Source organism: Mixophyes fleayi, chromosome 8, assembly GCF_038048845.1.
Source record: "Mixophyes fleayi isolate aMixFle1 chromosome 8, aMixFle1.hap1, whole genome shotgun sequence".
Classification (NCBI taxonomy): domain Eukaryota; kingdom Metazoa; phylum Chordata; class Amphibia; order Anura; family Limnodynastidae; genus Mixophyes; species Mixophyes fleayi.
Genome location: NC_134409.1, coordinates 13485181 through 13510888, shown reverse-complemented (window position 1 = coordinate 13510888; position 25708 = coordinate 13485181). Strand labels below are relative to the sequence as shown.

General features: G+C 42.2%; 1 protein-coding gene across 6 annotated transcripts in view; it reads left to right on the top strand.

Moving 5' to 3' along the window:
• Positions 1 to 25708, top strand: part of SLC44A5 (solute carrier family 44 member 5) — a 105742-nt gene that overhangs the window by 24201 nt on the left and 55833 nt on the right. For 4 of the 6 annotated variants that reach the window (XM_075181926.1, XM_075181923.1, XM_075181921.1 and 1 more), the window contains exons 1-2: positions 11018 to 11200; positions 18950 to 18998. In XM_075181926.1, coding sequence (XP_075038027.1) covers positions 11161 to 11200; positions 18950 to 18998 — 89 coding nt within the window. In that variant the 5' untranslated portion in view covers positions 11018 to 11160. Of the gene's footprint in view, positions 1 to 11017; positions 11201 to 18949; positions 18999 to 25708 lie in introns of those variants that run through there. The other 2 variants (XM_075181922.1, XM_075181924.1) reach the window with 1 other exon arrangement.

Sequence of the window (25708 nt, the reverse complement as noted above, 5' to 3'; positions counted from 1 at the left end):
TGTTGGGGGTGTAGTGTCCTATGTCTGTATACAGGGTAATAGAATTGTATTATGATCATGTCCAGTAGTCAGGTCATGTTGGAGATGTAGTGTCCTATGTCTGTATACAGTGTAATAGAATTGTATTATGATCATGTCCAGTGATCAGGTCATGTTGGGGGTGTAGTGTCCTATGTCTGTATACAGTGTAATAGCATTGTATTATGATCATGTCCAGTGGTCAGGTCATGTTGGGGGTGTAGTGTCCTATGTCTGTATAGAGTGTAATTGTACTGATATATGATTATGTCCTGTGGTCAGGTCTTCTGCTTTGTATTATAAATTCACTGTTTGTACAGATGCTCCTGCCCTGCAGCCCAGTGTCCATGACAATCACTATATTACTGTAAACTGTTGGCATTGCCACATGCAATATTACTTACATTAGCAGATATTTGCAGAGCTAGTTAATTACTGGTTTATAGGCTTTGTTAAATTAGGTCATTGCTTTAAATTAGAAGAATTATGTCATCCACTCGAGCATATAGGTAGAACGAGGTATCCCAGAATTCAGCAGTTTGGCTGAAGGCCTGACAGTAAGAGGTCCTGCAGTGAAGGCAGAGAGAGAGGAGCCTAATAGACAGTAAAATGTAATGTGAAATAGATTTTTTATGATCCGTTGAGGTCATACTGTCCAATTGCTATAAACGTTCTTCATATGTGACCATTGCACGCTAGTGTGTATGGCTCTTATAATGAAGTCTTTCTATTTGTGGTAGGGATTTAAGGGGAACAAAAGAAAATTAAAATTAACGCCCATTGTTTGTGGTAAATAGATTAAAAAAAGGTGATTTTCTGTTAAAGTCGACTTGTCATCAGGGTTTTCTCATATTAATTTTTTTGTCTTGCTTTACTAGGTAGGTACCGAGGACAGTGCAGTCTGAAATTGCAGGTCTCTCGGAGTAGAGAACTCTCTCCCAGGCGGCTTCCTCTATAAACACTGTACGTCTGCTGCTGTGCGTTCTAGGGGGTGAGCATAGCGCAGAAACAGCTGGATTAAAGGCTTTGTCCTGGGCTAACTGGGACACGGGAGAACCCCGAGTTTTTTCAAACCTTAAAGTGCACAAGGCTCTATGTAGTAAAGCAATAAATAACATTGGAGGACTTTGGGACAGGTTCTCTTTAAGGTAACGCCCCACCCTTTAAATTGAGCTTTTCAATGCTAATGAAAGGAGGAGTGGCTACATCATATGGAGGTGTGGTCCGGTCAATTTGGGGGCGTGTCCACCCCCCCCAATCTCCCAGTGTCTAGTGCTTCTGAGGTGCTGGACTGTCCAAGACCCTCTTCCCCTTCCCTAAAATCGCACATGCATTGCCCCACACACCGGTGGTAGGTACACGTGGCACCAATTCACTGCTTCTCTACTGGTCAACAGTTCGAAAGCTTCAGACATTCAGACCCCCGAAAGCAGCACAAAATAAGCCACACCCTGCCCAAACCCCACCCAGTTATGTACAAACTGCATCCACAAATGGCCATATTTGGTCAAATCTAGAGATGCTCACTGACCCCCGTGAACTGGTTTTGGTTCAGTTTTGGTTTTGGCAAAACCGCCCTCGTGTGTTTTGGTTTTGGTTTTGGATTTTTTAGAAAAAATCCTAAAATATGCTAAAAATCACATAATTTTGCTCTTTTTTTGTTCCTACATTATTATTAACCTCAATAACACTAATTTCAAGTAATTTGCAGTCAATTTTGACTACCTCACAGGTCACAATATTATTTTCATACACTTTCGGACAAATACTGCAGCGACCTGACTGGATGGTAAGCGACAGAGCAATGACACAAACACACGGCAGGTACTAGCACATCTAGGACACATTGGCACACAGCAGTGGCAGAAAAGAAAAATGGGGGTCCGCCCTCCCTCCCACCCCCGCTATGTTGGATCTTAAAAAGGAATCCAAAACTCGCGAGATCCGACGATGTAACAATGACGTTTTGCCTCGTTTTCAATTCTGAGGGCGCGCAACAGTACCGAACCGGCTCGACTCTGTACTCGGATCTGCTAAGTTCGGGTATGTTCGGTTCTCAGGGAACCGAGCCTGAGCATCTCTAGTCAAAACCCAACCCACTTTCTCATTAAGCCCTGCCCCCTTTTGTGGGATTGCAAATTGGAACATAAGAGCAAAATAGGGACAGTTGGGAAATATAAAATCGGGACTGTCCCGCTGCAATCGGACAGTTGGGAGGTTTAGTGTTAGACAGGACAGCAGAGTTAGGAATGTTAGAAGTGGAAGCTAACACTCTAAAAATAATTATTTTTGTTTTGTTTCTCGTACAGGGAATGTCCATGTAATTTTAGTGGTGAACTTGCTTCCAATTATTTAGCTGGAAGTCTATGCTGGGAATTACAGTTCCACAACAGTTTAGGAGCCATTGGTTGCTTAAGGCTGCTAAGTTGGGAGATATAATTTGTGTCAGGGTATAGTTTGTTCTATAACGCAGAAGATACTTTACTCCCTAATCCAGCAATCGGTTTATGGTCAGCGTGAGATCTCATTGACAAGATCTGGATTATTTCTGTCCTGAGCTTTCTTAAATACTAATTTCTTAAGCGTTGTGTAGTGACAGCTAATTGCCCATCTGCCGGGAGAGCGTGAAGTGCTTATTGGTAAAAAACGTTAAAACCAAAACCTAAAAATTTTTTTTTTGACCTGTTGTAGGGTGCACTGTACTTTTCAGTCATGGGTGTTTAGCCCTCATTAGCCCTTTGCTTTTCCCTGAGTGGTCTTGTGAACGTCACTTGTGATGATCATTGGGATCAATCGATCCCTTTTTAATGTTCCATTTGAGCTAGATCCTGCCCCATTTAACACTGTTGAACAGAAGGGGCAACGCGGGTGAAATGCCCATGTACAAAGACCTGTACTTTTCCTCTGTTGTTATAGACACTGTTTACTCAGAAGATAATTTACATATTATCGCTACACACTGACATATTTCTACAAAAGTCCATGCCACCGTTCTAGTCATTAACTGGAAATAAACCATCCTGATACAACATATGATTTGATGATAAATAATTTCTATCGTGTTTATTTATGTGCCATTTTTATAATGTAATTTCTTTCCTCTCTTCCTCCCCTATTATGTACAACAGACCTTTACAAGGCAGCCAGCAGAGCATTGCCACCTTTGATTATTTTAATAAACATTTGGAGCTAGATTTACTGAAGGACGTCTTGTTAAAACCACCTGTTTTTGGCGTTTTTTGGGACGTTTTTTTCTAAAGACCAAAACGCTAAAAAAAACGGCTGAAAACCACAGTTTAACAAAGAGCCACATTACACATCACTGTCCCAAATTATAACATGATCAAAATCCAAAGGGGCAGATTTGTTAAGCTGTGGTGTGAAAAACTGCAGGAAAAGCTGCCAAAAAAGAGGTGGCTGTGAGGTGACATTGCCCAAACTGCACGCTGTACGAGATATCTTACCATTCAGAGCACAAGAGGAGACACCATTGACTTATAGGGGCAATCATTAATTATTGATTAAGGGGGCTAAATTAATTTAGATTGGGCAAATTTATTTTTTTATTATATTAAGGAGCAAATTTTACTTGTGCCACATGTGTGCAATATAAATGGTGCCCCCATCATAAATAATTATAGCCCCTGTTAGCAATCAAATAGTTTTGCCACCTTAAATATAGTTATATATTAATTTTGCCCCATAATATAATAATACAGTAATATTGCCTCCTTAATATAGTGAAAATTAAGTTTGCCCCATAAGTTAATTATAAATTAATATTGCACCTTTAATTAAAAAATAATGCTCCCCCCCCCCTCATATTTCATAAGCCAATAGTGCCTCCTCCGAATGGCAGGATAGCCGAAACAACATGATTTTTTTTTTCTAGCGTTTTTTCTGGTTGGTTTGACTAAACCGCCGGCGGTTTGTTTTGAAACTGCCGCGTATCGCTGACGTTTTAATATTCCAGCCTCAATCCTATGATAAACGGACAACTAAACCCATGTTTTAGTAAGTCTAACCCTTAGTCTTAAAGGTGGCACTTTTCACTTCACTGTTAAAGCACAATTTATAATTGAAATCATCCATTTATTTTTAGGAGTAAAACGGAGGGTGTATCACACAAACACCTTTTGACAAATACCCAAGCTTTTCATACTAACAATCCCTAGATGCGATTATATTATATATGAATCGACCCTTTCTCACCGGACATTGTAATCTGTGATCTGTAAAAGACCTGCGCGTTTTTGGAGATTAGAACACTATGAAAAGCCCACATGAGCGCTTCTAAAACTTGTGCAGGGCCCATCTGATACCCAAAGTAGAGGATATGTTACTGTACTGCAACTGCGCCAATGACACATGCGAGCGATAAAAACAATGAATCTCTATAGTAACTCGCATCCGCGGTTCGGTCACATGGCGCGGAAAACCAGAGACATGATGCCGATGTGAATGTTCCCAGAGACAGCAGAATAATGCAAATCTCCTTATAAATTGTGCGATATAAATGAAAATGTGAGGAAAGTATTCTTTTATCACTACTAATAAATGTTGCTGAACTTGTAAGACCCTGCTGAACGGCACAACCGTAACTTTACCCGTCGTACCCTAAACGGCGTAGGCCACGAGGGAGCATGGCTCAGTAACACATTTTCATGTATTTTAATAATTCAGCTAATGATTTCATATGGGAGGCAGAGGTATGATATGAATCAATTCTCACTGTCACACGTCTGAAAATGATTCCATTTTATGACATTACACAAGTGGAATGTGTGACTGTTTCAGGGGAAGTATTGCAATTTTCTTTTTAAAATGAATTGAATATATTAAAGGTGCTGTCCGACGGGAGAGGTTTTTCCAGCTAGAAAAGCGCTAGCGTTCATGGAACTCAAATGCTCCCGTGGTGACTGGTTTGGGGGATACCCCACCTTTCACTTAGGAGCAGTTACACTCATTTGACTAACGAAACGAAAGAAGCGTTTCTGCTGTATCAGCATTGGCGTGATTAAACGGTATGAACGCTAGGCCCCATTCTAGCTAGAAAACCGCTGATGTTCTATGTACCCGTCTGACTCCATCCTTGGCATTATGCAGCTCAAGTCTACAACAGTGGTAGTAAACCTTTAATTAGCTGGGGCTTTAATAGAATGCAATTGTAGGGGAACCCAAAGTCACAGTGTGTTCTGGCCACCAGGTGGCAGTGTGCCATTGTTCTGGGCCACCAGGTGGCAGTGTGCCATTGTTCTGGCCACCAGGTGGCAGTATGCCATTGTTCTGGCCACCAGGTGGCAGTATGCCATTGTTCTGGCCACCAGGTGGCAGTATGCCATTGTTCTGGCCACCAGGTGGTAGTATGCCATTGTTCTGGCCACCAGGTGGCAGTGTGTCTTTGTTCTGGCCACCAGGTGGCAGTATGCCATTGTTCTGGCCACCAGGTGGCAGTGTGCCATTGTTCTGGCCACCAGGTGGCAGTATGCCATTGTTCTGGCCACCAGGTGGCAGTATGCCATTGTTCTGGCCACCAGGTGGTAGTGTGCCATTGTTCTGAGCCACCAGGTGGCAGTGTGCCATTGTTCTGGCCACCATGTGGCAGTGTGCCATTGTTCTGGGCCACCAGGTGGCAGTGTGCCATTGTTCTGGAACCTCATGAGAGACAATTTTCAATAGAATATATTGCTTGTCTTATCATCAGGGAACAACAAAAGCAGATTCCGAAACCCCACTAGAAGCCCCAACAAAGATGGCTCACCTCTGGTCTACAAAATGAAAGTGCTTTGATTATACTTGCACGTGATTAGCTTGTTAAGCCTACCTACTTTCTACTGGTGCTACAATCCCTGTTTTTGCCAGCTGGGAGCTGACATCTTGCATTAGGAAAACAGACGTTTTATAGTCTTAATATTCTTTTCACGTTGCATTATTTCCTACTCTTAATGTGGAGCTAATCCAGCTGAAAGAAATCTAATAAAACGATTATATAATGTGTATGCTGTAAAAGGGAGATTTTAATGTGATGTTAACGAAGGTTAAGCCCTGCATTGTACTCATTAGCATAAGAATTAACACAGTGGCTGAACTGGAAATAGAAGTGGCTGTATGGAAAATGTAATTGACCGGAATGTGATAGTGTTACAATGGAGGCAGTAGGAGAAATGGCGGTATGACATACCCCGTATACACCCCATGTCCACCACTCTGTGTGTATATATATATATATATATATATATATATATAGTGGCGGTATGACATACCCCGTATACCAGCCCAACACTGATGTATCACTTTCGCCACTGATGTAACAGGACAAATGGTGATTTGCCATTAGCAATGCAAATAAAGGCAGTTCTAAAGATAAAGTCAAATGTTTTCATCATACTGTCTGTATAATACATATTATACAAGCAAATGAATAACAAGCTCACTCAGAAGACACACAGACACACACAAAGTCACATACATACACACACAGTCACACACACACAGACAGACACACACATAAAATCTACCTTACTGTCTGCAATATATGAATCCATTGCTGCGGGGATTAAGGAATAAACAGATGGGTTTATCTGCTTGTACATACTTATAACTATTTTTGGGGAAATAGGTCAGTGTGTTTGGTGTTTCCTTAGGGATAATTCTGGGTGCTGTTCTCTGAATGAATGCTGGTGCTTCCCATCTATGTGTACATTAGTTTTGTAACATAATTAGCATTGTATGTAAATATTTTTAGTGATCCTGTCATTCCATACTCCTAAGCATGGCTCCACCAGAAAGAGCAGAATGGGCGGGGGCACACAAACAGGCGGAGTCACATCACATGACATTCTGAAACGCTAGGGGGCTCCCACCCTCCTCCCCTGAAAACACCCGTGAATTACCGCATGCAGCAGTGACAGCTGCTGACGGCAGTTGGGACAGTCCATCCTCTCAAATCGGGACGCACCACCTAAATCGGTACAGTTGGGTGTTATGGTCACGACGCACACTAAAATAAAACGAGACTTGTGTCTCTAAACATCAAATAATTATTTGCATAGCTGACCTCTGTTGATATCACACAGTGGGGGCAGACATTTTTTGAGATGAACAAATATTAATGAAAATTGATCTAGCCCACACTTGCCAAGCTTTTACTCTTTCCGTCTGGGAGATCGTGGAGGGGAGGCGAGGTGTGTGGACGGAGGGGGGCGGGGAGCGATGAATCCCGTCATTTTGGTCCCACCCCCGCAACGCAGTGACGTGAAGGCAGGATGCGGGAGAGTGCTACCTGGAATTCGGGAGTGTCCCGGATATTCCGGGAGACTGGACAAGCCTGAGCTAGTCATGTCATTAGGAAATACCGACATTGCCTAGACATGGATCCTGGTGAAATGATCAAGTGCTGTGGATATTGGTTCTGGCCAGGACCTGAATATCCAATAGGCTGACTAGGCTGCAGCCTAAGGCACAAGGTTTTGAGGGGCTGGAGAGGGGGAGGTTGCAAAATTGTGACGGGAAGAGGCATAAACTGATTTTTTTTTTTTTAAATATAAGTGACTACTTGCACTGCAAAGTACAAAGAAAACATGAAAGAAAAATGTAGTAAGTTAGAGGCTGAAGACAATGAGTCATCCTCGGGCGGGCGCTTGAGGATAAGCGAGTGGGAGAGACAAGGATGGTGACACATGCAGGTGTGACAGCCCCCTCGTCATCCTCAGTAGCGCTCATTAATGCATCTGTTCTGCTGTACAGTTCTGATTTTAAATGAAAACAAAATGCGTGACAGATATTTCCGTGACCCTATTAAAAAGCCAAGTGGAGCACAGTTTTGAAACACAGGAACATAAACATGGGTGGGGAGGGGTGAAACATACCTCAGCTGTCTTGATTTTGGCGGGACTTCTCGATTTATGGGCCACAAAATGGGCAGGACTTCATGGAAAGTGGGTGGAGTTTAGTCTAAATATGCCCATTTGTGGGCAGGGTTTGGTGGGACAAGGGCAACGGTTATGTCCCGTTGTTGTGATTCTAATTGTAGGGAGATATGGTTGAAGGTTACTGGATTTTAAATTAAGGATAATTTATTCTTACCTACCGGACATTAGACTGGTGTGGAAGGCGAGGGGGGCGCTACGAGCATATTGGCCTAGGGCGACCTGAAACCTTAATCAGGCCCTGATCTGACCACAGATTAGCTGCTTAAACTCTGTATGGAAGACTGGTCATTGTTTCACATTCAAAATAGAAAGGAACTGTTGTAATTACCTACAGCTATGGCCTGCCACCTGTTGGTAATAAGTGGGATTGCAGATTTAGTCTCCCAATATGGATTTTTGCTGCCACATTGGGCTCTATCTCTCGACTTGGGGGAATTCCACAAACTCAAAATTCTTATTCATTTCATTAATATAGCACCACCATATTATCCAGCACTGCGCAAAGAATCCCGCCTGCGTCCTTCCAGCTCTTATCTATGGCACAGCGCCACACACATGAGAAAGAGAATAAACACAGACTAATTTTTTTACATACAAAATGCACCCCACCTGCCCCCATATGGTACACACAGTGGTGTTACTGAAAGACCACCAGAAATTGTCGAAATAAAAATTTGGGGTTTTATCTGGTGGATTGAAATTGGCTCAGATTAGAATCGGGGGACTGTGTATTTTTGCCTGGTTTTTTTTCTGGAGCCCATGGAGAGATATAAATTCCGCCATGGTACCAAAAAAGTCACATTCTGCGGAAAAATATAACATTTGCATATACTAAAAAAAAGGTAATTATGGTAAAACCGTCGCTGCATGAAAATGAGCACATACCTCTGGCAGTGAAAGAGTTACATTATCAGTTCTGGCGGTGAAATAGTTACACTGTGTCAGTTCTGGTGGTGAAAGAGTTACTGCCTTGTCAGTTCTGGTGGTGAAAGAGTTACACTGTGTCAGTTCTGGCAGTGAAAGAGTTACACTGTGTCAGTTCTGGTGGTGAAATAGTTATACTGTGTCAGTTCTGGTGGTGAAAGAGTTACTGCTTTGTCAGTTCTGGTGGTGAAAGAGTTACACTGTGTCAGTTCTGGCGGTGAAAGAGTTACACTGTGTCAGTTCTGGCGGTGAAAGAGTTACACTGTGTCAGTTCTGGCGGTGAAAGAGTTACACTGTGTCAGTTCTGGCGGTGAAAGAGTTACACTGTGTCAGTTCTGGCGGTGAAAGAGTTACACTGTGTCAGTTCTGGCGGTGAAAGAGTTACTGTGTCAGTTCTGTGTGTGATAACACTGTCAATATTGGCAGGAGAAACCTCTTTTTCTTTCCTTTAAAGGAGTTTGCCTCACAAATCAATTACTTTAACACTAATCCCCCTGCCGCTTATTATCAGGACTGTGGTGGCCAACAGTCAGTAAATGTTACTGACACTCAATAAAAATTAAGTTACATTTTCATCTGTCACTAAGAAAAAACTACAGGTCAGTAAAACTGACATGTTCCTGACAGTACTATGCTGCACATAGAAATAAAAAGTGGGTTTTGAGATGCAATAAAATTGTTGGTTTATTTCTTAACCCTGAAACTCCTCTCGCCCTAGAGGATTTTACTACATTGACTTTTAAAGTTATTTTGCCATGACCTAACAATATGCCATAAAAAATAATTTAATCTCAGTATCGGTGCATTACCTGGCTGCTGCATTCTGTTTTAGTAGCAAGTTTACCAGACATGTATCTGCTTTTAGGCTACATACCCACTGGCATTAATATGACAAGCATGCGTTTTAACACATAAACTTATATACATGTAAACAAGTGCGAAAATAAAAATGTATTAAATGAGATCCAAGGGGTATATTTACTAAACTGCGGGTTTGAAAAAGTGGAGATGTTGCCTATAGCAACCAATCACATTCTAGCTGTTATTTTGCAGCATGTACTAAATAAATGGCAGCTAGAATCTGATTGGTTGCTATAGGCAACATCTCCACTTTTTCAAACCCGCAGTTTAGTAAATCTAGTCCCCAATATCTTTACAATTTTCCATGTGTTTAACTTGTGTTGTGCTGGGTGCATTATTTTGTGTGAATGATGTGTGTTATCGCAGTTAGAAACTTATATTTATCTCAGTGGGAGCGCACTGTGAACAAAATGAGAGGCTGCTGAGATGAAGCCAACACATTTAAAAAACACAGATTGAACGCTCTTGTAAACAATCTAAATGTACTTGAAACACATAAATACACAAAATGGGCCTGATTCATCAAGGAATGTAAATTCTGATGTTTTGTGTCAAATTGCTCTTCCCATGCCCAGAAACTAACTATACGCCAGAGAACGCAATTCATCTTCCAGCGCAAAGGACCCTCCATCATCATCATCAGCTATTTATATAGCGCCACTAATTCCGCAGCGCTGTACAGAGAACTCACTCACATCAGTCCCTGCCCCATTGGAGCTTACAGTCTAAATTCCTTAACACACACACATACAGAGACCCTTATGACAGACTACGATTTCACGGGCGGAACGGGGAGGGGACTGGGCGTATATACATTGTCAGTGTACAGTATGTATGTGCCACGCTCAAGCGCACACAGCAGCATCCGATTCAAGTTTTGGGCATCTATAAAGTATATAATTTTCCGTTGTATCACTTGCACCATCTCCAGGTCTGGTGTAGGTTTCAACCTATCTTTACATTCGCTCCTTGTTGAATATCAACACTCGTATGGCCGATTTACCAGCGTTTATGTAACAATGCACAATAAGTGCGGTTTGCGCGCCTTAATGAATCAGACTCAGTGTGGTTTATATGTGTGTTAACATTTGTAACAAAAGAAAACAACAAAAAAAACATTTTGAAATGTTGGTTCATAAGTATCTTAGGACTTCTGGAATATTATTTTCCAGTTACCGGAGTAATATAGGTGTTACATTGTAGGGAAGGAGTGATCTATCTGTGTGTGGGCCGGGCACAGCGGATGTCACTTGTGTACACAATCCCTCCCTGCAGTCCCTAACTCTCTCGGCAGCAGACGGAGCCTCTCAAGCAGGTTTATTTTTAACCTAGTTAAAGAGTGTTTTGTACGTCTGCTCATGCACTGGAAACGCCAGTTAATACTTTAACTAAAAATAGTTTGGAGGAGAGGAGAACGTAGAGGAATATGGCCATTGAGACCGAAGAAAACTACTATGGAAAGCACGGTAAATTATTCTCTTTAATACCTGCTAATATTTCGGTAAGGTCACTGTATAAAGTTCAGAGTGTACAAATCCTACTCTCTAAGCCACTTCCTAACGCAGAACAAGAAATTAAATTCATTAATAGAAGAGGGTTATTTACTAAAATAAATCAATGCAAATAAATTGTAGCAAAGAATCTGCTATTTCCTTTCAACACTAGGTCAACGGAAGCTGATTGGTTGCTGTGGTCTCTATAAGGGTTAAGTTCACATTGTACATTTGCATAGTAAATAACTAGTTATTAGCCGCAAATTAGTAAATGAGAATTTGATTTGAAAAAAAAAATACTTAAATAAAAGCTCTTTTGAGCAGAATTCTCATTTGTATTTTATCTCTATGTTTGTGTACATGTTATAATGATGTAACTGTTATAATGCTCTGTCTGTGTTGGTGTCTTTGTACAGCGCTGCGAGAGATGTTAGCGCTAATCAATAATATATAGGTGCGGAAAAGGACACTGGGGTAGATTTATCAAACGTTCTAAAAAGGAGAAGTGGAGGTGTTGCCCATAGCAACCAATTAGATTCTAGCTATTATTTATCTAGTACAGTCAGGAAGATGATACAAAACCAATTGTTAGGTAATTGTGATTGGTTTCAAATATTATAAACTAGACTGTGAGTGGTTACATACAGTCGTCACTAGGTACCAAACAGCAGGGGCTGGTTAGATTACCCGGGGGGTAAGACTCGACTCCGCAGCCTATCATCATCACCCTTTATTTATATAGCGCCACTAATTCCGCAGCGCTGTACAGAGAACTCACATCAGTCCCGGCCCCATTGGAGCTTGCAGTCTAAATTCCCTAACACACACACACACACACACACAGAGACAGAGAGACTAGGGTCAATTTTGTTAGCAGCCAATTAACCTTCTAGTATGTTTTTGGATTTGTGGGAGGAAACTGGAGCACCCGGAGGAAACCCACGCAAACACAGGGAGAACATACAAACTCCACACAGATAAGGCCATGGTGCTGTAAGGCAAAAGTGCTAACCACTGAGCCACCGTGCTGCCTATTAGGAAATGTAGATGACCCAGCCCAAGTTAGCCCACAATGGGACCAGCAGCCCAGCCTGCCCTTGCCAAAAAGAGAGCGACATACCCCCCACTTTACTTAAATACAACTTTGGCAATTGGTTTTCCAGGAGGGCCGGGAGGCAGATGGGTGTGTGGGGGCGTTACTTGGAGAATTTCATCACTAGCCCTGCCCCCTAAACTATCATCGCCAATTTTGTCCTATAACAGCAGGGGCGGGGCAACGATGACGAGTGAATCGTGTCACTAAGCCCCGCCCCTTCCTTTTAACTTATCGATCTGGCCGGGATCCGGTAGGTTGCCCTGCTCTCCTGGGAGAGTAGGCAACTATGTTAATATATGAGCTAATCAATTGCAAACTATTAGGGACTGGTGATAAATCATTTTATTTCATTAAACACACTGAAATAAAACAACTTACATTCATGATTTTCAATATAAACATATGCTAAGTTCAAGGAATGCAAATTTGATACACAGTGATTACAAAACCTCTGATTAAACACACAAGTCAAATGTTACTTACATGAGGAATAAGTCCGGTCAATAGGAAAGTTAAAATAATATAAAAATACACTAAACAGACACACTAAAGCATGGTTAAACATTAAATGCAAAATATATCAATATGTAAAGTTTCTTAGTGATGAAAAGGATTCCTGGGAAGTCTTAGCAGGAAGATTGTATACTGTGACAGACCATTCACAATGCCACATATATTTATTTATTCATTTATTTATAAGGCGCCACAGATTCCGTAGCGCCGGATACAGAAGCAAGTAACAAATAGAGGAGGTAATACACAGATGAGTGTGAGTAATGTCCTTTACTGATGAGATTAATAAGGTTACAGATATTTATCATAATCAAAACTAATATCTGAAAAAACAGTTTTAGCAAAAGTGACATTGGATAAAGTTAGCAGTAAATGTAAGCAACAGCGTAGCCGGACAGAATGTAGCTTTATAGCAGCGTGGCCTTTGATCCATATAGGCATTCAGGGGCGCACAGTGCGTTTTGGGTGTATAATCCGCTTTTTTACTTCTGCGCAAGTGCACAAAGCACCAGTTCTGAAACTGGTGCTTCTTGCCCATGTTCAGAGGTGGAAAAAGCGCATTGTACACCCAAAATCACAATATGCGTTCAGCTCGCCGTGACCCTCTTTAGTGCTCTTACCGGGGCATATGCTGGTTCACTATTAATCGGGCCGTATGTCTGGGATGTGTTTCCTTCCCGGACACCTAGATGGAAGTGAGTGGCACAAATTGGTACCCGATTTACTCCAAAAACCGAATCGAACAGGTGGGTTTTGTGTGAGCGTGCAGACGTTTCAGTGAAACTACGTTGAATATATCCAGAATCTAATGCTATATGTTTGGTTGGTTTAAGCATTAACATGGATATATTGTATAAAAATGCAAAGAGAACACTTAGCATCAGAGAATACAGTTACTAGTGGGAGTAGAATAAGAAAACTGACATTTCCAAATGTAATAGGTCCAGTGCATTCATTCTCCTTTACACGTTGTGTGGTGATTTGTCTATTGAAGTACATATATATATATATATATATATATATATATAAAATCTTCTATGTACAATTCCCTAGTAATAAGACCCTAACGACATTATTCTCATAATCTTTTTTCTTTCATTTTATACATTTATGTTGCATTTTGATAAACACATTACAGGATCAATAAATGACAGCTAGAATCTGATTGGTTGCTATAGGCAACATCTTCTCTTTTCCAAACCCGCAGTTTAGTAAATATACCCCTAAGAATTATATTTGTTGCTGTCTTTTGAGAGTTATTTATCAAATATTAGCCTGTTAACCGGTGCCTCTTGGAAATATTTAGTTTAACAAGGAAAGAGGATAAGATGAACATTAAACCCATAGAGTAGCTTTAGAATATAAGTTGGTCACCACCTTCTTGTAAAATCCCAAATAGAAGATTTTTATTTTTTTTAAATAGCAAGTTAAGTACATTTTAAGCATGCATCTGTCATACTTCCTAGCTAACCTCTGACAAACCATAATCTCCTTTTCAAAATCTCTCTGGTTGACAACAAATGGCTGCCAGACACTGCCAGTTTGCTACACAGACACATACTCACAGCTCTCAGCATGTCCTGTGATGGCAAAGGGGGAAGAAAGAGGATGTCACAGTGCAGAAAAAGCTCAGAGGAGTGTTCCAAATTCTCTGCTACGCAGACACAGGCTCTCAGCACGCCATATGATAGCAGAAGGGGATTGGGGGTGGTACAGTGCAGACAGAGCTCAGGGGACCGTTCCAAAGTGCCTCTGCTCTCTACCATGTGTCATGTGACTGTGGTTGTCATGGTAGTCCACAATCATAAGTCATTAATAGCAGCCTGAAGAAAAACAAGGAAAAAATTACCAACATTCTTTGTATACTGAGCCACAGTGATTTATTTTAAAAACACATCTGATATTTTCATGGAATTGCTTCTTTAAATCTTCAGTTTTGAGCCTTTCAATTCAGACTCCCATTAACAGTACTAAAACAATAATAACTTAACATCTGATTTCCTATGAAGTCATCTAACAGTTTCCTAACTGACTGATGTATTTGTTTTGCTGTTCCAGAGCTGTGACGTGCCCTTGTATAATAGTGCCGGAGAGCCGGCCATCAGCTTCAGAGATTTCACTGGGCTGCTGAGGAGCTGATAAGGGCTTTTTGTTACAACAATAGGGTGCAAAGTCTCTTTAGTTAATAAGTAAATATTTGAAAATTCCACAATAAAAAGTACGTTGCACAAAGGGAATATTGGGCTGATTTATAGGCGTATTACACCTTAAGAGTAATTTGCATAACATTGTTTCTATAGAAATATTATAAAAAAAACTCATTCAATGTAATTTTGAAGGTCTTACAGCTGCAGAGGGCAGCACAGTTGCTGCTTCTTCTCTTTTGTGATGTCACACCCATATTCTCTGTATATTTATACCTGTATTGATTAGCATGTCATTGGTGTATATCTAGTGCCCCTGATTCTGCACCCACATGGTTAGTAGAAGGAGATAGTTTAATTCAGGACTGAACAATCTGTGGCTCTCCAGGCGTTGTGAAACTACAAGCCCCAGCATGACTTTCTGTTGTCCTAGTTTGCTCTCCCATACAAATTTGGCATGGCATGCTGAAACTTGTAGTTCCACAGTAGCTGGAAAACTACAGCTTGCCCGAGCCTGATCCTCATGACTTTTGTTGATGAGTAAAAATAAAAATGATACAAATCTGCGATAGCTGGAAGGTCTGTCATGCATTGCTTGGTAATAGCAGTGGTTATTTTTTATATTAATCATATTAGTGGTATCAATGTTCTGTTGTACGAATAAAGTATCTAATTTTTTCTTTACGGAACTCCCACTCGTTTACACTTTGTGAAGGATTCACAGTGTTTCCATATGTATGTGTGAATGGAACAGTGAGTTATATGCCCTCTGTGCAGAGGAATTCACTACTTCTTGGTCATATCATTCTATGGATTACAGTTCAGGGACCTGAGTCATTAAGGAAAGTAAGGCAAAAAATGAGTACGTTTTCTCCTGGACAAACCATGTCACAATGCAAGGGGTGCAAATTAGTTTATTATTTTGCACATAAGTTAAATACTGGCTGTTTTGTCATGTAGCACACAAATACTTGATAGCTTTATTTTTAAACTGAAATATAAAAGTTGATCTATGACATGACCTACCCCAACTATAAATCTGTCAGTACATATTAAATTTACTTCTCCCTCCAATGCAACATGGTTTTGTCAAGGTGCAAAGTTACTCATATATTTTTAGCTTTACTTTTCTTAATGAATCAGGCCCCAGATATGTATAGTTGAATTCATAACATACTTGCCTACTCTCCCGGAATTCCTGGGAGGCTCCCAGATTTTGGGGAGTCCTTCCGGACTCCCGGAAAGAGTAGGCAAACCTCCCGGATTCGCCGAAATTCACAGCATTGAATGGCAAAGGCGGGGCTTAATCGTGTCATTATGGTGACATCAACACGCCCCCTCCTACCCCCTGTCACATAACTTCTCCCCCAGGATCTCCCGAGTGAGAATTTGGTATGTATGATTCATAGGGGGTAGCACAGAGGGTAGAATTGTTGTTTCACTTGGGCAGGGCCTGATTAAGAGTTCTGCTTGCACTAGGCTAATACACCCATATTTTTGTATTCAGCACCAAATCAATTAAAAACTTCTTTGAACTAAACTTGACACTACCAGTAACCAACCAATTCCTGACCCCCCCCCCCCCCCCAGCCAATTCATCACCCTCCAATGCGACCGGGCAGCGCTGCCTGCCAGGACCCAAAAAAACAAAATAAGAAAAAAATACAATAACAAAAAAAGCAGGAAACTTACGCAACCAACCCCCCTCCCAAAATTCATAATCCTGCAACCTATTGGTTGATCACATTTGGGATTGTTTTCGACAAGGACACGGTCCCCAAGGAGTTTGTATGTGTGTCTCTTGTTAATGAGGGCTTTCTGCTGGTACTCTGGATATGTGTGTATATATATATATATATATATATATATATATATATATATATATATATAATCTCAATATATTTACAGAACTGTGATGTTAAGTCAGCGTCTTTGCAGTTTTAGTGCAAGGTTAGGATTATTAGTGCTATCAGTGCAAACACAAACAAAACAGCCAAGTTGTGACTAATGTCCTACTGATAGAGGTTCGTCCCCACCGGATCTCACACACCCAGTCAGCAAGAGGAAATAGATATTATTCCTACGGTAAGTTTGCTGTTTTCTTACTTGAAAAGCTATAAGAATGGAAATCAGTCATTATTGATGGGTGAATCCCTTTTTATGGCCAATCGAAACTGCAGGGAAGTTTGAGTAACGTCTGTGTCCTCATAAATGTAAATAAGTTGGTGGTTCCTAATGATCCTGCATGTGTAATGGTTTTGTTTCTATGGAGTCCACTTTCACACAGTGCTGGGAACAGGAGACGGCTGAGATATCTGCTGGGTTATAGTTTAACAAAGGCCTTGATTTGTGTTCCTGTGTGTGTCATAGAGACTCAGCTGATACATGAACTGAACACAGTGTTACGAACTAACATGTCATCGCTCTGTCTCCATACAACAGTAACCTTAATCTCATAACAGAAATTAAATTAGATAAATAAGCAGCTTTTAAAGAAAAGTGTCATTGCCGAAGCCTCGGTAGATGACGGACGGCTCCCACTGAACACCGTAGATCTTTCTCATGTTCTAAATATTACAGCCAATATTTGCCCATTGGACCAATATTGCAACACGTGTTCCCCGAAAATGACCACCATGGTCCAATCAAAATATATCCGATCTATCAGGCATGTGAAGATGACCCCAGGTGATCGGCCTGTGTGCACGGTCAGCTTCTTACCCTAGTCATGGTGGAAGTGATCTGACCACTTGCCCGTTGAGTCAACTTGTGTGGACAAATTGGACATTGATACCGTCACCCAAAGCTTCCACCGAGTGGCAGGATTGGCCCGTGTGTGACAAGCCTAATAGAGATCTTATCGTACCTCTCCTAATTTTCCCATTGCTTCAGGGATAAATTACAAGTTACCCTTCTTGTTTTGCAAAGTGTTCTGAGGACCCGATAATGTCATCTTTTCCCTGTGCCAATTAATGTTTTAAAATGACCCTGTTTGCTGAGATGACCGTACCGAGTATCTGGCATAATCGAAGGTCCAGCAAGAGGGTTTCTTCTTCACGCTGGACGATACAATGTATGGGGCAGCAGGAAGCCACAGACTTAGAGCTATATAGTGTAAGGAGCAGGATCCTCCAGCAGTACAGAGTATATCAGGAGATGAGTGATGTGTTAGTGAGGACAGGGCTGTATGTGACAGGGGCAGTGACATGATGTGAGGAGGGGAATGGAGGCAGCAGGAAGCCACAGACTGAGGGTTATATAGTGGAAGGAGCAGGGTTCCCCAGCAGCACAGAGTATATCAGGAGATGAGTGATGTGTTAGTGAGGACAGGGCTGCATGTGACAGGGGCAGTGACATGATGTGAGGAGGGGAATGGAGGCAGCAGGAAGCCACAGACTGAGTGTTATGGTGAAAGCTCCTATGCAATTGTTACAAGGAATATTGTTATCCATCATGTGACTCCGGTGACATCACCATTCTTCACAAATAAGTGATCTCATCTTTACTCACTGTATATAGTACAATACTTTATACATATATTTATGTCACTTATATACCGTTTGAAACTAACGCTCTTTTTGGTTCCCCTGTGGCTGGGATGACAGTCACACATTATGTGCTCTCCACAGAGATATGCACATGCTCAAAATCTAAAATGTTTGTATGTTATAAACACCTAGAGCAGATATAGCCTACGTATAGACTGGTATTAAAATTCTGTGTCCCTAATGTAAGTTAAGCCCATATAAACGGCTGAGAAAATAAAAAATCATTGTAACAAATGAGACCGTACAAGTTACTGTTCTGTCACAGACACTTTTTAAAAGTGCGGATGGAAGGCACTTGTAAATGCATAAAAACGCTTATTAAACGTACATATGAAAGCAGTGCTTTGGAACTACAAGTTCCAGCATTGCCCAAACCCGTTAGAACATTATTTCTAATGTCAGCTTCTGTTCTGTATTGTAGGTGAACCGAGGAAGTTTGATTCAAAGTTTAAAGGACCAATTGGAAACCGGTAAGTTCTAATCAAGACTATAACATTTATAATGGATTTTTCTTCCTCCCATAATGCTCATAGCTGGTAAATACCACTGATTTCCAAGAACGATCAAAGATTTTACAATATTGCACCTGAAGATTTTAGTTTTTGTTTTAGACCTAGAACTACACAGCACCACTTCTGTTGGGATGTACATTACTATCTGTCCCTACCCTGTTTATATGACCAATTGCATAGTACAAGTTATCTTGTTTCTTATACTGAATACCTTCCACGGTACTTTTTTTTTTTTCTGTGTGCTGCCTGTTATTGTTAGTGTATGTTTTCATTTTGTATGTGTATATATATATATGTATCTGCACAAAACTTTTTCTGTGCTGCATGCCGGATTTAATATTCGTGTTTTGACTCAGAGCCCAATCCCAAGGTGAATAATCACAAGAGTTCTGGCGTAATAAATAAGCCTGGAGACTGTGTGAATGGCTTAATGTGCATATTTAAACTGATGTATGCATTGTTAGAATTCCTGAATGGCTAATGCCGAAATGTTGAAAAACACATTGCATTGTGCATTAGTCACAACATGCCACTGTATACATGCCACTTTATAGGTCATTGGTACGGCCTCATCTAGAATACTGTGTTCAGTTCTGGAGGCCGTATCTCCTGAAGGATATAAATACATTACAGACTGTACAAAGCAGTGGCGGATCCAAGGGGGGGCGATCGGGGCGATCGCCCCCCCTAGCAGGGGCTTGCTGCCGACAGCTGCACACTGTGCAGGTCCGTTCAGCAGTGAAAGTGTGCTGTCCCGCTGCTCTGATTGTGTTTTAAACACAATCAGAGCGGCGGGACAGCACACTTTCACTGCTGAACGGACCTGCACATACTGTGCAGCCGCCGGCAGCCTTAGAACACAGAAAGGGGGCGGGGCCTGAACTGCTTCCCCCCCCCCCTAAAATCGCCCGGGGTAGGACAAATGTCTGGGTCCGCCCCTGGTACAAAGAAGGGCAACTAAAATGGTGCATGGTCTACAGCACAAAACTTACCCGGAAAGACTAAAATATCTTATTATGTATAGTTTGGAGCAGAGAAGGGAACGGGGGGACATGATAGAAACTTTCATATATATCAAGGGTTATAACAAGGTACAGGAGGGAAACATTCTACAAAGGAAGAGAAGTATTAGTACACGAGGACATGTACTGACACTGGGGGGAAGAGAAGTATTAGAACACGAGGACATGTACTGACACTGGGGGGAAGAGAAGTATTAGAACACGAGGACATGTACTGACACTGGGGGGAAGAGAAGTATTAGAACACGAGGACATGTACTGACACTGAGAGGAAGAGAAGTATTAGAACACGAGGACATGTACTGACACTGGGGGGAAGAGAAGTATTAGTACACGAGGACATGTACTGACACTGGGGGGAAGAGAAGTATTAGAACACGAGGACATGCACTGACACTGAGGGGAAGTAGGCTGTGAGAAAAACTACTATCACATAAAGGGTAGTGGATAAGTGGAATAGCCTCCATCAGAGGTGGTAGAGGTAATACAGTAGAGCAGTTTAAACATGCTTGGGATAGACCTAAGGATATCTTTACAAAGAACTAAGGATCAAATAGGGTTTGAGGTTATCATCGGTTAAAAATGGTCAGACTAGATGGGCCAAGTGGTTCTTATCTGCCGTAAAATTCTTTGTTTCTGTGTTTCTAACATGGGAATGTTTACCCATCATCCTTAACGCGTTTTGTTTAAGTTGCACATGTAGAAACAAAAAATGCATTTATGTGTGAAAGAACTATTACTCTGTATAGACCATTACATGTTGTTCTCAATATCAGTTCAAATAAAACTGGCAAATATTTAGATTTGTAAACTGTATTATGTCCAGTAGTCGCACACAATGTTGAGATGTGTAGTGACCTATGTCCAATTAGACTGCATCACTTTCCTTCCCAATTAAAATGTTGGCATTCCTCATCAGTCCACTTTTTGTGGATTTTTTTACGTTGCTCATTTGTGCACAAAAGACCCATATATTCTATTTTGCTAATCTAACCACCATCCTACTCAGAAACATTTGCTAGATACACTCTCTAGAAGAGTGTATCTATCACTTACCTTTCCTGCCGCAATGCTATCTTTAGTGTTGCTGGTGTACTCAGTCCTTTCTCTAAACTAAATTTGAATTGATTTGTGCAAAAAGCTGTACACGCTACTAAGTACAACTCAAAGGGCTAGATTTACTAAGCTGCGGGTTTGAAAAAGTGGGGCTGTTGCCTATAGCAACCAATCAGATTCCAGCTTTCATTTATTTAGTACCTTCTACAAAATGACAGCTAGAATCTGATTGGTTGCCATAGGCAACATCCCCACTTTCTCAAACCCGCAGCTTAGTAAATCTAGCCCAAAGAGTCCAAAGAGGACTGCAAACATCTAGCTCACCAAAGATGGAATCCTCTTAGAGAGTGTATCTAACAATCAGTGAGAGATATGATGGGGGGGTAAATCAGTAAAATAGACTCTCTTATTTTGCAGTTATAACAAAAAAAGTGGACTTGTATATTATAGCCCAGTGGACATTGTCTTTGTGATTTACCGTTAGTTAGGGGCTTTTTCAAGCTGTGTAATTACATAACCCGGTATGTTAATTCTGAGGCTCTTGGCACTAGATTCATGCTGGTGTAATCCCAAACCGTCCAGAGGGTTATGTAGTGTTGGACGTAAGTGAACCACAAGTGCTAGCATGCCCATACACTTAATGACGGTCTTGGCATGCTGAGACCTGTTCTGCACCACAGCAGGTCCCAGTATGTTAAGTAAATCTATTTTTTGATCAATAAACCCAGCGGCAAGGGTGTGGGAATAGATTTAGTGCTTTTCAGTACAGGGCTGGTGGCCATTTATTTTACAGCTCTATGCGGATTGGCTGAGGGTTGGTTTGGCACTATGTATCAGGCATTCCATGCTACGGCTTTCCCTGCTGTAGTGCCATCAGACCTGGCTGGCATAGCCAAGAGCTGGTATTGGCCCCATGCTTTTTATCTCTCCGATTTTGCCAGTACCAGCCTAGGCTGGCAGCTGAAGAGCTGGTTAAGCTTTTTTTTTTGAGGCAGGGAGCATATATATATATTTTTTAAAAGTATTTATTTAATGGCATTACGGCCGTTGCATTTAATGTGCTTAAAGCGAATCCTGCGCTTGTATCATAAAATATGAGTTAAGTGTATCTAGTGAAAAGGTACGTATTTTGCGTACTAGTACGTGTTGCCTGTATCTTAAGATAAGCCTGGCTCGGAATTCTGAGTAAACTACGCTGTAAGCATGAACAATGTCATGTCAACAAATGTCATGTTAATTCTTTTATTTAGAATGTAGTGAATAATTTGTAGTCTCTCTGGGCTTGATTCATTAAGGAAAGTAAGGCAAAAAAAGGAGTAACTTTGCACCTTGGCAAAACCATGTTGCATTGGAGAGCAAGATAAATTTAAAATGTGGGGACAGATTTATAGTTGGATTAGGGCATGTCCTAGGTCAATTTTAAATTTTTACATAAAGCTATCAAGTATTTGTGTGCTACATGAAAAATCAGCCAGTATTTAACTAAATAATAAACTAGTTTGCACCCCTTGTATTGTGACATGGTTTATCCAGGAGAAAATGTACTCCTTTTTTTGCCTTACTCTCCTTAATGAATTCGGCCTTTAGGCACCAACTGACCCGGTGCCCTCTCTACCCCTTCCTACTGAATTGGTGTGGCCTGAATTCATTCTCGGCCTATCAATTTGCTAGTTCCTAGTGACATCACAGAGCAAGAGGCAGGGCCTGATCAACCACTAGGCTGACCAGGCTGCAGCCTGGGGCGCTGGGTCCCGGGGGGCGCTGCACTGTGGGTAATTTTTTTTTTTTTTAATTTTTTTTAAAAAAAATTTTTTTTTTTTGAAAAAATTTTTTTTTTTCCTTCATTCATTTTTTTTTTCGGGGTGGGGGAGGGGGAGGGGGGGTCGACGCTGGGGATCGCTGCGGGGGGGGGATTGCCGCGGGGGGGTGGAGGGCTCGACGATCAAAAGCATTGGTGGTCAGTGGTTAGCAACACACAGCCAATCGCCAGGCTGCCTGTTGCTGTGCAGCAGACAGGAAGCAGGACGTCTTCACTTCCTATCTGCTGATCTGAGGAGAGGAGCGACGCTGGCACAACTACAGGTAAGTGAAGGGGGGAGCTGCCCTGCATATCTATAGGGGGGGGGGGGAACTGCCCTGCATATCTATAGGGAGGGGGGGGGGAACTGCCCTGCATATCTATAGGGAGGGGGGGGAACTGCCCTGCATATCTATAGGGAGGGGGGGGGAACTGCCCTGCATATCTATAGGGAGGGGGAGAACTGCCCTGCATATCTATAGGGAGGGGGGGAACTGCCCTGCATATCTATAGGGAGGGGGAGAACTGCCCTGCATATCTATAGGGAGGGGGAACTGCCCTGCATATCTATAGGGAGGGGGGGACTGCCCTGCATATCTATAGGGAGGGGGGGGAACTGCCCTGCATATCTATAGGGAGGGGGGGGGGGAACTGCCCTGCATATCTATAAGGAGGGGGGGAACTGCCCTGCATATCTATAGGGAGGGGGAGAACTGCCCTGCATATCTATAGGGAGGGGGGGAACTGCCCTGCATATCTATAGGGAGGGGGAGAACTGCCCTGCATATCTATAGGGAGGGGGAACTGCCCTGCATATCTATAGGGAGGGGGGGACTGCCCTGCATATCTATAGGGAGGGGGGGGAACTGCCCTGCATATCTATAGGGAGGGGGGGGAACTGCCCTGCATATCTATAAGGAGGGGGGGGAACTGCCCTGCATATCTATAGGGAGGGGGAGAACTGCCCTGCATATCTATAGGGAGGGGGAACTGCCCTGCATATCTATAGGAAGGGGGGGGGGAACTACCCTGCATATCTATAGGGAGGGGGGGAACTACACTGCATATCTATAGAGAGGGAGGGAACTACCCTGCATATCTATAGGGAGGGGGGGGAACTGCCCTGCATATCTATAAGGAGGGGGGGGGGAACTGCCCTGCATATCTATAGGGAGGGGGAGAACTGCCCTGCATATCTATAGAGAGGGGGAACTGCCCTGCATATCTATAGGAAGGGGGGGGGTAACTACCCTGCATATCTATAGGGAGGGGGGGAACTACCTTGCATATCTATAGGGAGGGGGGAACTACCCTGCATATCTATAGGGATGGGGGGGACTACCCTGCATATCTATAGGGAGGGAGAGGGGGGACTGTCATGCATATGTATAGGGAGGGAGAGGGGGACTGTCATACAAATCTATAGGGTGGGAGGGGGGGGCTGCCATGAAAATCTATAGGGAGGTAGAGAGGTTGATATGTATGAAGGAGGGCAGAGGAGGGGGGCTGATATATGTGACTGGGGGAGTTTTGATGTGACGGGGGGGGGGGGGGGGGGTGGATAGCTAGCTAGCATAGTGGAGGTAAGGAAAATAGCTGCAAGGGGGATGGATGCAGGGTGGGAGGTAAAGAAAATGGCTGCAGCAGGGGTTAAGGAAAATGGCTGTGGGGGGGGGGGTTGTGGTTAAGGAAAATGGCTGCAGGGGGTATTTAAAAAATAGAGCAGCTTTGGGGGGCAGAATCTCATGATTGTGTGGTGGTCACATGGGTGGTCTCAGCAATCACTAGAATACTAAATATTAGTGAGATGGGGCTGGTAGAGGTTTGTATTTGATTGACAACAAATATTCAGGTATTGCTTATATATGCCTGTCCAATGGGGTACTTTTAGCTGGCCATAATGGAGTGTTTTGTTTTAACTAAAGGGCCTAATCATTCAGGGTTTGCATTATAATACATTTTTGCATTTTCAAAAAAGGACGCCAACTTTCCAGAAGCCAGCGAGAGGATAACAAAGTTGCAAGAGAGAAGAGCAAGGACAGGTAAGAGACAATGGCACAATCTGTCTAAATTTGAATGCTGGAGAATACACCTGAACATTCATATTCAGGAGTGTTCCTATACACCTATATATTCGGAGGAGGGGGGGGGGGGGGCGCTGCGGCCGTATTAGCCTAGGGCGGCCAGAACCCTTAATCAGGCCCTGGCAAGAGGCGTGTCTTGTGAATGTGGTATTTTGAGTTTACTAAGATGTGAAATCAGCCTAATTAAAAGTAAAGCATTTTCTGTCATTTAATACGGGGTGCTGGACAAGGGATGTATTTTGCAGCAGAACGAGCGTTAATGACTAACAAATCCCAATATGACCACTTGCCCTGCGCTTTCTTCATAAACAACCATCAAGCTGTCTGATTCGTTTTCCTTGCCAAACTGGTAAGACTGTGCTAAGCCGACAGATGCCACAATTTAAAAAGATCCGGAAGAATTCCAGAAATGTATCTAATTGAACATTCTTTTTCATTGTAACATTGATGCCCCCACATTCTCTCCAACATTATAATGACATTGATTCATTCCTCTCCCTTCCAAGTGCGAAGAGAGAGATTGTTACCATGTGGTTGACAGTATTCCACTGCTTAATGAATACAGAGCGTCCTCGTCTGTTTCTACAGCTCCGTCCACTCTGCCAATATACTACTGAGCTGTGCGTGCAGCCAAATGAGAGATGTTACAGTTACAGCAGAGAATGAATGGTCTATGTAATGTACTCTGCTATGAGCTGCATATTTATA